A 15,724-nucleotide genomic window follows, 5' to 3' on the forward strand; every position below is an offset into this window, starting at 1 on the left:
TCAGCCGACGAAGGCATTTGGATGTTTGTAGGTCTTAAAGATGTTTAACAGTTTAGTCTTTTCTAGCAGCTGCAGCAGCAGTACGCAATAAAAGATTTTTAAAAATGCAAGACAATTCTAAACTTCAAAACACTTTAATAGTATTGTAGTGGCAATTTGTCCTCAGATTGAACAAAACAAACTAAAAACTCAAAGTCAAACAGCCACTGAGGCACCGAAGGAGTGAATCTCACGCAGAGGTAAAAACGTTCATCGTCCAGGCAGAGATGGCATTTTGTGAGGTTTATTCATCCAGTTCTCAGCAAACAAACGTTCCAAACAAAGGAACAATGGCGTCTCTAGGCTCTGGTAAAAAACCATCAGCCCTCCCCGGTGTCTACCTCCTACATACCTGATCACCCATATATGTAGACTACACCTGGTGTCTACCTCCTACATACCTGATCACCCCTATATGTAGACTTCACCTGGTGTCTACCTCCTACATACCTGGTCACCCCTATATGTAGACTTCACCTGGTGTCTACCTCCTACATACCTGGTCACCCCTATATGTAGACTACACCCGGTGTCTACCTCCTACATACCTGGTCACCCCTATATGTAGACTTCACCTGGTGTCTACCTCCTACATACCTGGTCACCCCTATATGTAGACTACACCTGGTGTCTACCTCCTACATACCTGGTCACCCCTATATGTAGACTTCACCTGGTGTCTACCTCCTACATACCTGGTCACCCATATATGTAGACTACACCCGGTGTCTACCTCCTACATACCTGGTCAACCCTATATGTAGACTACACCCGGTGTCTACCTCCTACATACCTGGTCACCCCTATATGTAGACTACACCCGGTGTCTACCTCCTACATACCTGGTCACCCATATATGTAGACTACACCCGGTGTCTACCTCCTACATACCTGGTCACCCCTATATGTAGACTACACCCGGTGTCTACCTCCTACATACCTGGTCACCCCTATATGTAGACTACACCTGGTGTCTACCTCCTACATACCTGGTCACCCCTATATGTAGACTTCACCTGGTGTCTACCTCCTACATACCTGGTCACCCATATATGTAGACTTCACCTGGTGTCTACCTCCTACATACCTGGTCACCCCTATATGTAGACTTCACCCGGTGTCTACCTCCTACATACCTGGTCACCCCTATATGTAGACTACACCCGGTGTCTACCTCCTACATACCTGGTCACCCCTATATGTAGACTACACCTGGTGTCTACCTCCTACATACCTGGTCACCCCTATATGTAGACTTCACCTGGTGTCTACCTCCTACATACCTGGTCACCCATATATGTAGACTTCACCTGGTGTCTACCTCCTACATACCTGGTCACCCCTATATGTAGACTTCACCCGGTGTCTACCTCCTACATACCTGGTCACCCCTATATGTAGACTACACCCGGTGTCTACCTCCTACATACCTGGTCACCCATATATGTAGACTTCACCTGGTGTCTACCTCCTACATACCTGGTCACCCCTATATGTAGACTTCACCTGGTGTCTACCTCCTACATACCTGGTCACCCATATATGTAGACTACACCTGGTGTCTACCTCCTACATACCTGGTCACCCATATATGTAGACTTCACCTGGTGTCTACCTCCTACATACCTGGTCACCCCTATATGTAGACTTCACCTGGTGTCTACCTCCTACATACCTGGTCACCCCTATATGTAGACTACACCCGGTGTCTACCTCCTACATACCTGGTCACCCATATATGTAGACTACACCCGGTGTCTACCTCCTACATACCTGGTCACCCATATATGTAGACTTCACCTGGTGTCTACCTCCTACATACCTGGTCACCCCTATATGTAGACTACACCTGGTGTCTACCTCCTACATACCTGGTCACACCTATATGTAGACTACACCTGGTGTCTACCTCCTACATACCTGGTCACCCCTATATGTAGACTTCACCTGGTGTCTACCTCCTACATACCTGGTCACCCCTATATGTAGACTTCACCTGGTGTCTACCTCCTACATACCTGGTCACCCCTATATGTAGACTTCACCTGGTGTCTACCTCCTACATACCTGGTCACCCATATATGTAGACTTCACCTGGTGTCTACCTCCTACATACCTGGTCACCCCTATATGTAGACTTCACCTGGTGTCTACCTCCTACATACCTGGTCACCCCTATATGTAGACTACACCCGGTGTCTACCTCCTACATACCTGGTCACCCCTATATGTAGACTACACCCAGTGTCTACCTCCTACATACCTGGTCACCCATATATGTAGACTACACCCGGTGTCTACCTCCTACATACCTGGTCACCCCTATATGTAGACTACACCCGGTGTCTACCTCCTACATACCTGGTCACCCATATATGTAGACTTCACCTGGTGTCTACCTCCTACATACCTGGTCACCCCTATATGTAGACTTCACCTGGTGTCTACCTCCTACATACCTGGTCACCCATATATGTAGACTTCACCTGGTGTCTACCTCCTACATACCTGGTCACCCCTATATGTAGACTACACCCGGTGTCTACCTCCTACATACCTGGTCACCCATATATGTAGACTACACCTGGTGTCTACCTCCTACATACCTGGTCACCCATATATGTAGACTTCACCTGGTGTCTACCTCCTACATACCTGGTCACCCCTATATGTAGACTACACCTGGTGTCTACCTCCTACATACCTGGTCACCCCTATATGTAGACTTCACCTGGTGTCTACCTCCTACATACCTGGTCACCCCTATATGTAGACTACACCTGGTGTCTACCTCCTACATACCTGGTCACCCATATATGTAGACTTCACCTGGTGTCTACCTCCTACATACCTGGTCACCCCTATATGTAGACTTCACCTGGTGTCTACCTCCTACATACCTGGTCACCCATATATGTAGACTTCACCTGGTGTCTACCTCCTACATACCTGGTCACCCCTATATGTAGACTTCACCTGGTGTCTACCTCCTACATACCTGGTCACCCCTATATGTAGACTACACCCGGTGTCTACCTCCTACATACCTGGTCACCCCTATATGTAGACTACACCCGGTGTCTACCTCCTACATACCTGGTCACCCATATATGTAGACTACACCCGGTGTCTACCTCCTACATACCTGGTCACCCCTATATGTAGACTACACCCGGTGTCTACCTCCTACATACCTGGTCACCCATATATGTAGACTTCACCTGGTGTCTACCTCCTACATACCTGGTCACCCCTATATGTAGACTTCACCTGGTGTCTACCTCCTACATACCTGGTCACCCATATATGTAGACTTCACCTGGTGTCTACCTCCTACATACCTGGTCACCCCTATATGTAGACTACACCCGGTGTCTACCTCCTACATACCTGGTCACCCATATATGTAGACTTCACCTGGTGTCTACCTCCTACATACCTGGTCACCCCTATATGTAGACTACACCCGGTGTCTACCTCCTACATACCTGGTCACCCATATATGTAGACTACACCTGGTGTCTACCTCCTACATACCTGGTCACCCATATATGTAGACTTCACCTGGTGTCTACCTCCTACATACCTGGTCACCCCTATATGTAGACTACACCTGGTGTCTACCTCCTACATACCTGGTCACCCCTATATGTAGACTTCACCTGGTGTCTACCTCCTACATACCTGGTCACCCCTATATGTAGACTACACCTGGTGTCTACCTCCTACATACCTGGTCACCCATATATGTAGACTTCACCCGGTGTCTACCTCCTACATACCTGGTCACCCCTATATGTAGACTTCACCTGGTGTCTACCTCCTACATACCTGGTCACCCCTATATGTAGACTACACCCGGTGTCTACCTCCTACATACCTGGTCACCCCTATATGTAGACTACACCCGGTGTCTACCTCCTACATACCTGGTCACCCATATATGTAGACTACACCCGGTGTCTACCTCCTACATACCTGGTCACCCATATATGTAGACTTCACCTGGTGTCTACCTCCTACATACCTGGTCACCCCTATATGTAGACTTCACCTGGTGTCTACCTCCTACATACCTGGTCACCCATATATGTAGACTTCACCTGGTGTCTACCTCCTACATACCTGGTCACCCCTATATGTAGACTACACCCGGTGTCTACCTCCTACATACCTGGTCACCCATATATGTAGACTACACCTGGTGTCTACCTCCTACATACCTGGTCACCCATATATGTAGACTTCACCTGGTGTCTACCTCCTACATACCTGGTCACCCCTATATGTAGACTACACCTGGTGTCTACCTCCTACATACCTGGTCACCCCTATATGTAGACTTCACCTGGTGTCTACCTCCTACATACCTGGTCACCCCTATATGTAGACTACACCCGGTGTCTACCTCCTACATACCTGGTCACCCCTATATGTAGACTACACCCGGTGTCTACCTCCTACATACCTGGTCACCCCTATATGTAGACTACACCCGGTGTCTACCTCCTACATACCTGGTCACCCCTATATGTAGACTACACCCGGTGTCTACCTCCTACATACCTGGTCACCCCTATATGTAGACTACACCTGGTGTCTACCTCCTACATACCTGGTCACCCCTATATGTAGACTTCACCTGGTGTCTACCTCCTACATACCTGGTCACCCCTATATGTAGACTTCACCTGGTGTCTACCTCCTACATACCTGGTCACCCCTATATGTAGACTACACCCGGTGTCTACCTCCTACATACCTGGTCACCCATATATGTAGACTACACCCGGTGTCTACCTCCTACATACCTGGTCACCCATATATGTAGACTTCACCCGGTGTCTACCTCCTACATACCTGGTCACCCCTATATGTAGACTACACCCGGTGTCTACCTCCTACATACCTGGTCACCCCTATATGTAGACTACACCTGGTGTCTACCTCCTACATACCTGGTCACCCCTATATGTAGACTACACCTGGTGTCTACCTCCTACATACCTGGTCACCCCTATATGTAGACTACACCTGGTGTCTACCTCCTACATACCTGGTCACCCATATATGTAGACTTCACCTGGTGTCTACCTCCTACATACCTGGTCACCCATATATGTAGACTTCACCTGTGGCTAAGGCTGCTTGGTACTTTCAAAACAAAAGCATTAACGTGACAAAAATCTGGTAATATGAATGAAGTGTGTGCCATTTGGTGAAAAGTTTGATTTTGATAATGCTATATGTAGTTTTAGTTGCAGTTCTTCATTTTGCAGGATATATAATGTATATTTGAGGTATTTTACAGTTTGGGTGTGTGGTTTTGTGAATTGTGTTTAAAGTGTAACTCTCGCCAAAATGCAACCTAGGGTCTTTTTGTGAATATACCCGAGTCAAACTTTAGTTTAAAATCATAATTAGGACGGAAACGTCACTTTTAAGATTCACCGTATTCTGGTTTTTTAAACCACTAATAAGGATCGACACAACATGAGACTTTGCTCCAAGTATCACCAGGGGCTCTACACCTTAACCAAAGCATTGACAACATTGTTAGTGTTCACAAAGTTTACTAAAAAAGGTTGTTACGACTTACTGTAGCTGCTGGTGTTTCCGGCCACTACCATTTTCCCAGTCCAAAATAGGCGATCTCTGAATGTGAATGAACGGACTCCAGAGGAGGAAATGTCACTTATATGAGGCTCCTTTTTCAACTACAAGATCAATATTGTTTTTCACTAACGACAAAACAACTAATAATCCGTGCATTTATATGGAGCTAAGCTTTAGGAGCTTTCCATCTTTACTCTCCTCCCTGTTAGAGATGGACTATTTTTGACTGACAAGATGGCGGCGACCACTTTAACCAAATATAATATAAAGTCACCGCTGGGTTTGCAAATGATGTCGAGAGACAAAACTTCCAAACTTCCAACCACGAGTCATGAGAAGAAACTTTACATCTTTCAGTGAGCAGCTTTTTACATTTTTACTTTATATTTTAAATAACCTAAATAAGCTCCTTCTCTTAGAAAGTATAAGATTAAAGGACGTCACAATACATTCTCAGATAGACTTTCAGATATTCATGAGTGAAACCTCGCGTGAGCAACTGCCAGAGCAGAGATCTTCAACAGGGGGTCCGGGGCCCCTAGGGGGTCCTCAGAGTTACTGCACGGGGGCCACTAAATTACTGTATATTTTTAGAATTTTGTTTCCCCCAAAATTGAAATGTGTTAACATGACTCCAACATATTATATATAAAAATCAGCCTATTTGTGAAAAACAACCACATTGATGATATGCTTACTGGCCTATAGGTAAGGTAGTCATCCACAGACACAGTTAATGACATAAGGTATGTATGTGTAACATTAAAACATGATTTATAAAATCATGCCAACTAATATTTGAATAGCTTAGTATTCTATGTACTAAAAAGGTACGTATAAAGGCTTTAGGTCACCCTACTAGAGTCCGGATCGTGCCGACTTTTTCTGTCGGAGTCCGGCCCGCGTCCGACAGGCATTAAGACATTTCTGTCCGAGCCCGACAGTTAAAATCTCATTTTTTTCCCTCATACTAATGACACATGTAGGCTACGTTTGTTTGTGTGGAAAGCCCGAATTTATGAAGCAGCTGTAGGAAGGCATTCAGAAATGTCAACAGATGAGGTCATCAGCTCACATTAATCAGCTGTTCAATCTAAAATGTTCAACGTGTTAACCTCTCCTGACCGTGGTCAGAACACCAGGGAGACTGGTTACCTCCAGGGCCCACGTTATAATATGAATAACGTTGAGGTTAAAATCCCGTTTCTAGTGAGACTGAATGAATGAACTTGGCTTCCAGTCTGGAGTTTATTTCCGACACCGCCCACACTGTGTTCAAAACTTAAACTTATTCCACCAACTCTGCTCTGGTTGCATCCATAGCCTACAACACATCTGCTTCCGCTCTCTTCTGCCCACTTTCCACACACACACTGAGCTCTTAAAGGAGCCGCAGCACAATTTTACAACAATGTCCTAACCCTACACGTTATTTTAGGCCCAGTTTAATATGCAAGTATGCAGTAGGGGTCCCTGTTCCTTCTCTCTCAGTTAAGGGGTCCTAAACATTGAAGAGCCTGTGCTAGAGAATCCACAACCAACCAGAGAGAGGTTGGTAAAGTGTGACGAGCTGCCCGTGGTCAGAGGTTAACGACCGTAAGAGAAATCAAGACGCAGGGAGACTGGACTGGGGAGAACAAGTAGTCAGATTTATTTCAGATTTTATTCCCGAGCCATCAGCTTCTGCTTCTTCAGCTTCTTCTGTGAAACCTGCAGGACACAAACTCAGAGTTAAGACCCGCCCACACACACAGGAAGTCAGCATGTTTCAACCAATCAGCTGCTCAGGTTCAAAGGTTAGTTTCATGGTTTATCTGAAGGTCTCCTAAGATGTCATCATTGCAGCTTCACACACACACACAAAACATGCAGTAACCTTGTTAAATATGATATAATCAACAGATATTAAAGTGTTCTCAGTATTCTGATCGTGTTCATTCGCTCCGACAACTTCTGTCAGCCACCGACGGTTTGGGAGATTAAACACGTCCACGTTGTCCCTTTGACAATTTCTCCCCTCTAATTTGTTTTTTAGCCAGTTTTTCTATTACAAAAATGACGTAAAAAAGGCAACAAATATCGGGGGAAAAAAACGGTGAAAATGTTGAAAAAAAAAAATCAAAAAAATGTTCAAGATGTCAAAAAAATAAAAAAAAAGTGAAAACATCAGAAAAGACCACATCTAGTCTCGTATCACGATAGACATAATTTCGATATATTGGTCAGTTCTAGAACTTTTCCAATGTTTGTCTTCTTATTGACAGTTTTGTCACTTCTGATGTGTTTCTGTCCGTTTTTTCTGACGTTTCTGAAGCTTTTCTGATGTTTGTCAATTTTCTTTTTGCGCATTTGCACTTTGTTCAAACATTCGTTTATCAATTTTTTTTTTGAAATGCTATAAAATTTAATCAAACACCCAAATTCAGTTAAAGTAGTGAACTGATCATTTATTTATCTGATCTCGTCCCAGCTGACAGCCGAACCGATGACGTCATACTTCAGTCTCATCGCTACAGAAACTCAGATTTAATGTTAGATGGAAATATCAGCAGGAAACTGCTCTTTAAAATGTAACAAGTCACTTAAAGTTCTGCCTTTTATGTTCAATTCAATTTGTTCCGTTTGATTATTTTTGCGCATTTGAAGTTTGTGGATTTTTCCCCCAAAATTTTAGTCACTTTTTTCAACATTTTAGTGACTTGTTTCAAAGTTCTTTTATCAATTTCACTTTCAAATGCTATCAAATTGAAAACTATTAAAACGCCCAAATTCAATGAAAGTAGTGAACTGATGATGTATTCTACTTGTAAAGAGCGTTGTAGGGAACCATCCACTGCCTTTTATATTCAAATATTCAATGTTCAATTTGTTTAATAACAGGAAGTTGGAAATGATTTTAGTTTTAGACTCAGTTTGTTGTATTTTAGCAGATCTGAGAACACTTTAATATCTGTTTATTATAACGTCGTTACGGTTGATCTAAAGATATAAACGTGTCCTGACCTTCTTCTTCTGGGCCACCTCCTCCTCTGGTTTGGGGACGATCTGCTCCTTCTCCGTGAGGATCATCTCGATGTGGCACGGCGAGCTCATGTACGGGTTGATGCGGCCGTGGGCGCGGTACGTGCGTCGCCTCATCTTCGGGGCCTTGTTCACCTGGATGTGCTCGATGACCAGGGAGTCTACGTCCAGACCCTGAAACAGGGGAGAGCAGGGGAACCAATCAGAACCAGGGGAACCAATCAGAACACAGGGGAACCAATCAGAAACACAGGGGACGCAGGGGAACCAATCAGAACACAGGGGAACCAATCAGAAACACAGGGAGCAGGGGAACCAGCGCCACGTTCAGCCGACAATGTAGCGCGTTGAAAGCTGAACAGGGCTGCGTTCAACCCTCCAACGTAGCACAAGTAGACGTTATATTTCAGTTCCTGTTTTCAGTCAGATGGTTATGAGCACGCTTGAAGGCAGCTTCATTTCCCGGAGAAAGAAGAGAGACAGAGGGACGGAGGAAACACTCAGCTGTGTCACGTTTTATTTTGGTGGTGGCCCAAAAACCTGCATGTTCCCGTCAGAGACGGCAGGAAAATCAACCTGGCATCTGACATCTACTGCTGCATGTTGGATGCAGGAGGAGGAAAATGATATATCAGAACATTAACAGCTCCGTCTGGGCGCTGGCTGGAGGTGGAGAGCCGACAGCAAAGCCTCACTTTACTTGTAATGTTATCAAACAGAGAGAAAGGTTTTCCCTTCACCCTAAAATGGTCATCAATCGATATGAGAGTACATTCATTCCCTCCCAGCATTAGACTCGCCCGTCCCAGAGCGACGGGCCCCATAGGTTTTTTGTAACGTTAGCGCGTAAAGCATCCGCCTCATTTTCTGTAACGTTAACGTCTGCTGCAACGGCAGCCACAGCAGCAGTAGAGCTTCAGGGGCAGGCTTTCGTTTCATACATCTACTTTACATTTGTGCAGAGAATGACCGCCAAGCAACTGTGATCCTAGGAGACTCGTAACACAGACGGGGTGAATTTATGAACGTTAAGTGTGAAAGGTCTCTCGCAAAACAATCATTGTTACGTAACGGTACCCTGGCGCTTTGTCAGTGGGTATACTGAAATCATTGACCTTTCCTAATGGGTAGACACTACACCTGCGTATCACGTAGACTACACCACTGCTGCGGACCCCTCCCCAAAGTTCCCCGTACGTCCCTCAGCTCAGGGACTTCTAATGAACAGCGTGACTCACAGTGAAGATCAGATCGCTCAGATACAACATTTGATTTTCACGGTTGATTCAAAGGTGTCCTAAGTCATCATCACTGCAGCCTGCTCCACGTGAGCCACACCGTTACACCAACAGACCTGAGACGTGATCTAATGAAGGCGTGTGTGTGTGTACCTTAAGCTCGGCGTTGCTCTCGGCGTTCTTGAGCATGTGGAGGAGGAACTCGGCGCTCTTCTTGGGCCAGCGGCCCTGAGTCCAGCCGAACTGTTTGGCCTGAAAAAGAACAACAACAAGTTTAAAGACTGTTCTTCAGGGGGGTGAACTGCAGCCAGGGTATCCTCCACAAGCTGCTCGGATTAAAAGATTAGTTTCATCTTTAATCCAAAGGTGTCCTAAGATCGTCGTCATGGCAACTTTTAAAACACAGGGTCGCACCCCGCCCCCCAGGATTCTCAAAAGGTAAATATGACTTTATCAACACCAACTAGGATGAAGTTAATGACAACTTCACGGCCATAGAACAGAACCAGTGGATTATTAGCACGAGAAAAGAAGGAATTTGCCTCGTTATTGGTGCATACACACACACACACACACACACAGAGACACACGCACAGAGAGAGACACACACACGCACAGAGACACACACACACAGAGACACACACACACACACACAGAGACACACACACAGAGACACACACACAGAGACACACACACACACACAGAGACACAGAGACACACACACACACACACACACACACACACACACAGAGACACACGCACACACACACACACAGAGAGACACACACGCACACACAGAGACACACGCACAGAGAGACACACACACACAGAGAGAGAGACACAAACACGCACAGAGACAAACACACAGAGAGACAAACACAGAGAGAGACACACACACACACACAGAGACACACCTATTAAAACTAATACTTCAGCCATATAGAGAATCTGTGGATTATAATCTGAGAGAAGTATTTACTGGGTAAAGTTCCCTGAAATGTAACATTCACGTGAAGTCTGTTTGTACTCTAATAACATAACGAACATGTAGTTATTATTCTATAACTACATCTCAGCCCAGCAGGAACCCGTGAACAGCGTTACGTCTAGTCAACGCTCTCGTTACCTGAGCACAGCGGCCCACGCCGCCGTTGTAGCGACGGAAAGGAACGCACTGGTGCTTGACCACGACGTCCCGCAGGTACTTGTTGGCCTTGCGGATGTGCATGCCCTTGATTGCCTGGGCGGTCTCACGGGTGTTCTGGTGAGAAAAACAAACGTACACTACATCAGAAATGTGTGTCTGTGCCTCTGTCTGTGTGTGTGTGTCTGTGCCTCTGTGTGTGTGCGTGTGTGTCTGTGCCTCTGTCTGTGTGTGTGTGTGTGACACTGATTCACCGCTCTACAAACAAAGTGTACATTCGTTTCAATCCGCCACGTTCATGAGTTCTTTATTACCTCTAGTATATTTCTTGTATTCCTGTGTGTTTGTATGTACTTGTAACTTGCTGCTGTTACGCTGTATATTTCCAGTTAGGAATAATAATAAAAAAAAATATGAATAAAGAGTTAAGGCATTTAAGTTAAGAGTAAAAAGTCTGATACTATTTTGACCTCTTCTTGCCTTTTTTTCTACCAAAAAGGATTAGCGCTGATCAGGGGGTACACGGCTTAAACAAACTATTCAAAAAGGGGAACATTACTGAAAACAGTTTGAGAACCAGTGGTGTAATGAACAGTGTGACTCACAGTGAAGATCAGATCGCTCAGATACAACATTTGATTTTCACGGTTGATTCAAAGGTGTCCTAAGTCATCATCACTGCAGCCTGCTCCACGTGAGCCACACCGTTACACCAACAGACCTGAGACGTGATGTAATGAAGGTGTGTGTGTGTGTGCGCGAAAAAGCGTTTAAGTTGAGAAGAGTAAAAGTCTTGGACAACTTTCTTATTTTAAGCCAGCGGCTTTCTGGACTCTGGTTACATAACCGAGCATTAGAAATTTTGGAGGTTTAAAAACCAGATTTCCAAATTGTTCAAAAGACAAGGAAGTTGATTTTAAGGAGATGATTGATGAGTAACAAAAATAACTAGTTTTTGCAGCTGTGTGTGTGCGTCTGCCTGCCTGCCTGTGTGTGTGCCTGTGTCTGCCTGCGTGTGTGTATAAAAACAGACTGATAACAGCCAAAGAACTTAAAATGTAAAAGATGTAAACGGTATCTTCTGTTTCTCAACGTGGACCCTATGTTCCTGTCTCTAAGGGACTGATGGGAACAATCAGTGACATTGGTCCAGTATTAAGCCAGAAACAAGCTGTAATGTAACTTAACAGGTTGTCCAGCTTACATTTACATTCACAAAAGTTCTGTTGTTGCCGCTGACAGACTCATTATTATTCTAAGTGTCTGACAACATTATGAAAGGATCCCTACAGAGATAGACCTTTTAGTTAAAGAGTAAGATCATTTTTTTGAAACATAAAAACATCCAGGAAATTGCATTCGCTAAACCCACCAGACTCCATGTAAATAAACAGCAATTTTAGCATCGTAAAATACGCTTCATTCAAAGTCAACAGCAACAAAATAAAACTATGAAAAGCCATTTTGGGTCGTCCTTCCACTTTTCCAACCATCACAACTCTAGTTTTGGTTGAAATAAACACATAGTTTACTGATTTACATGTGAGAGTATGCTGGCTCTACACACGCTAAAAGTAGTGTTTTCTTAAATGGAGTCTGGTTAAACAGAAACGTCTTAAAATAAGTCTCTCTGTAGGGATCCTTCCCATAATGTTGTCAGACACTTACATAGGAAAATATGGTCCATGTTGAAAAACGAAATAGCCGTTTAAGAGCTCGTTTCAGCCAACTTCAGACCACTTACCTTGAAGTGCACCCGGAGGTTGGATCCCCTCGACTTGCATGCTGCAAAAAATAAAAACGCACCTTTGAGAATCCAGTGGATTTATACGTTAAACGCCTTAAATACAATGTGGTAGCTCAGATCTTTCATGAGTTATTTTCATGAGTAATCCAAAGGTGTCCTAAGAAGTCATCGCAGCTGCCACGTTAAGTGTTACAAAGACCCCAAAACATCACGTTACTCACATTTAGTCGGGTTCTCGGGGTCGAGAGAGTAGCGGACCATTTTCAGATATCTGGAAGATCAGGAAAATGTTAAATGAATATAAAATAAGTCGGTAAAAAGCCTAGCAGTACGTTAAGTTAGTGTTTGCTAAATTTTCGGCAATAATAACAGCCACAAATACCACGAAAATTAAGCAGAAACACTAGTTAACACTGCAGAACACATGGGATATGTTAAGTACAGAAACGAGCGTTTTTACACAGTAGTTTGGTGCAGTTAAAAGCGACACGGATACAACAGTTTTCGGCACTAATAACACCCACAAATACCGCGAGAATTACCCAAATACACTAGTTAACATTGTAGAACACATGGAACATGTTAAGTACAGAAATTAGCGTTTAAACACAGTAGTTTGGTGCAGTTATATCGGCACACGGAGCCAACATGGCGGAAAGCTAACGTGATAGCCACCAAACCGGCGTCCTCCACAAAAATGACATTAAATCTGAATTCCCGCCACCAAACACAGAAATCTAACATCACGGTAAGTGTTTACATGTTGTTAACAAAGAGCAGTGGATAAAAGAAGCAGGATGGTGAAGATTTAGTTGAGATTTAATGTAGATTGTTGTTTTCATATGCGGGACTGTTCTCCTACCTCTGAGGCCGCGGAAGGAAGAGGAAGTTCCGGGGACAGCGCTCCGCTTTTTCTGCGTCTTGGAAGGTTTACCGCCCCCTGCCGGCCAGGCGGAGGAGGCGCCTGGACAACATCCGGGACCTTCTGTAATGATGGCAATATGTAATACTGACAGCTAGCGGTTACCAAGGCTACTGCAGTCCAAATTCAAAATACTGGAAAGTAAGTAAGAGTTTTATCACATACTGTACTTGTTTAACTCTCCTGGTGTCTTCGGGTCAAATTTGACCCATTTTCAAAAAGTCTCTATATCAAAAATCTGGGTTTCTTTCAAGAAATTGTCCCAAGAAAATGAACGTGGATGGTTCCCTACAACGTCCTTTAGTGTAAAAATAAATTTTCAGTTCATTACTTTCAGTTAATTTAGGTATTTTATTAGATTTTATAGCATTTGAAAATAAAAAATTGATAGAAGGTTTCAAAAAAGTGAAAAAAAAACTAGAAAAATAGCAACTAACTTATTTTTAAATGTTGAAAAAAGTTGATTTAAAAAACAAAAGGCGAAAACAGCTTTTTGAGGGGCTTAACATATTCAAAAACTCACCAAATTTGCCGGTCGCATCAAGTCTGGTGAAAATTTACGTATTTTATGGGTTTCGGGAATAGGCGCGCAAAAATGGCTCGCTAGCGCCCCCTACAAGATTTTAAAAATTGAGCCCCTGCAGTGCGTTTAACGTAGACTCACGAAACTTGGTACACATATGTAACATGTCAAGATGTACAAAAAACATCATTGGAGCCATACCCTAAACCCAACCGGAAGTCCGCCATTTTGATTTCAAAGTTCGAAATTAGTGCGATTTTGGCCATTTCCACATGTCGTACTTTAACAAACTCCTCCTAATGATTTCATCCGATCATCTTCAAATTCGGTCTGTGCCATCTTAAGACATTAATGATGGAAAATGCACCGTCGCAAGGAGTGGCGTCCGCCAGTAACCCCGACGCATGCAGACGTGCGAGGGCCCCGTCCAACGTTGCTTGCAGCTTTAATTATGATTTAATACTATAAATAAAATTGAATTGATTTTGAATTGAAAAAAAACATTGAAAAAAGCCGACAGAAATGTAAAAAATAATGTCGAAAAGAGTGTGAAATTAGCAAAACGTTCTCCTGATTTAACTTTTCAAATAGTCTCAGATTATCATCTCTGTTATACATCATAAAAAAATTATTATCTTTTGGACTTCTTGTATGGACAGACATTTGGTGCTTTGGTTGTTGACAAAAACATTAATAATCACATTAATTAACGTGATATTTCTGCATTCTGCACTCAACCCATCCTCAGGGGAGATAAGATAAGATACACTTCTTTGTTGACAAAAATGTAAAATAAGCATAGACTGTATATTAACAGTCGATGAAAATAAGCAACAAAATGTCAAAAAAAATGATAAAAAGTGTATAAAAGTGAAAAAAGCAACAGACATTTGGATTTAAAAGTCCTAAGGAAAGCTCATTGTGGGACTGGCTGTAGTGGCTGTAATTCTGCACCAAGGCTGAATTTAGGGAAAGAGACTTCAGATACAGTATTAGGGGACCACTAAGGTCTATATAAAGAGACTTCAGATACAGTATTAGGGGACCACTAAGGTCTATATAAAGAGACTTCAGATACAGTATTAGAGGACCACTAAGGTCTATATAAAGAGACTTCAGATACAGTATTAGGAGACCACTAAGGTCTATATAAAGAGACTTCAGATACAGTATTAGGGGACCACTAAGGTCTATATAAAGAGACTTCAGATACAGTATTAGGAGACCACTAAGGTCTATATAAAGAGACTTCAGATACAGTATTAGGGGACCACTAAGGTCTATATAAAGAGACTTCAGATACAGTATTAGGGGACCACTAAGGTCTATATAAAGAGACTTCAGATACAGTATTAGGAGACCACTAAGGTCTATATAAAGAGACTTCAGATACAGTATTAGGGGACCACTAAGGTCTATATAAAGAGACTTCAGATACAGTATTAGGAGACCACTAAGGTCTATATAAAGAGAC

The 15,724-nt window shown here is 43.4% G+C and overlaps 1 protein-coding gene and 5 non-coding genes across 6 annotated transcripts; all 6 read right to left on the reverse strand.

Moving 5' to 3' along the window:
• Nucleotides 1-7,283: 7,283 nt before the first annotated feature.
• Nucleotides 7,284-13,749, reverse strand: rpl17 (ribosomal protein L17). The gene is made up of 7 exons (XM_031319192.2): nt 13,668-13,749; nt 13,027-13,076; nt 12,803-12,843; nt 11,041-11,175; nt 10,068-10,166; nt 8,659-8,850; nt 7,284-7,365 (listed from the first exon to the last, which is right to left on the reverse strand). Exons 2-7 carry the CDS (start codon nt 13,064-13,066, stop codon nt 7,318-7,320), a joined length of 555 nt encoding a protein of 184 aa, XP_031175052.1. The 5' UTR covers nt 13,067-13,076; nt 13,668-13,749; the 3' UTR covers nt 7,284-7,317.
• Nucleotides 7,435-7,500, reverse strand: LOC116064128. The gene has a single exon (XR_004108466.1). It is a non-coding gene; the product is annotated as a small nucleolar RNA SNORD58 (small nucleolar RNA).
• On the reverse strand, nt 9,927-9,993 carry LOC116064127. Its single transcript, XR_004108465.1, has one exon. It is a non-coding gene; the product is annotated as a small nucleolar RNA SNORD58 (small nucleolar RNA).
• On the reverse strand, nt 10,240-10,306 carry LOC116064129. The gene has a single exon (XR_004108467.2). It is a non-coding gene; the product is annotated as a small nucleolar RNA SNORD58 (small nucleolar RNA).
• On the reverse strand, nt 11,676-11,742 carry LOC116064126. Its single transcript, XR_004108464.1, has one exon. It is a non-coding gene; the product is annotated as a small nucleolar RNA SNORD58 (small nucleolar RNA).
• LOC116064125 lies at nt 12,914-12,982 on the reverse strand. The gene has a single exon (XR_004108463.1). It is a non-coding gene; the product is annotated as a small nucleolar RNA SNORD58 (small nucleolar RNA).
• Nucleotides 13,750-15,724: the final 1,975 nt, after the last annotated feature.

The sequence above is a fragment of the Sander lucioperca genome, chromosome 14 (assembly GCF_008315115.2).
Source record: "Sander lucioperca isolate FBNREF2018 chromosome 14, SLUC_FBN_1.2, whole genome shotgun sequence".
NCBI classification, from domain to species: Eukaryota; Metazoa; Chordata; class Actinopteri; order Perciformes; family Percidae; genus Sander; species Sander lucioperca.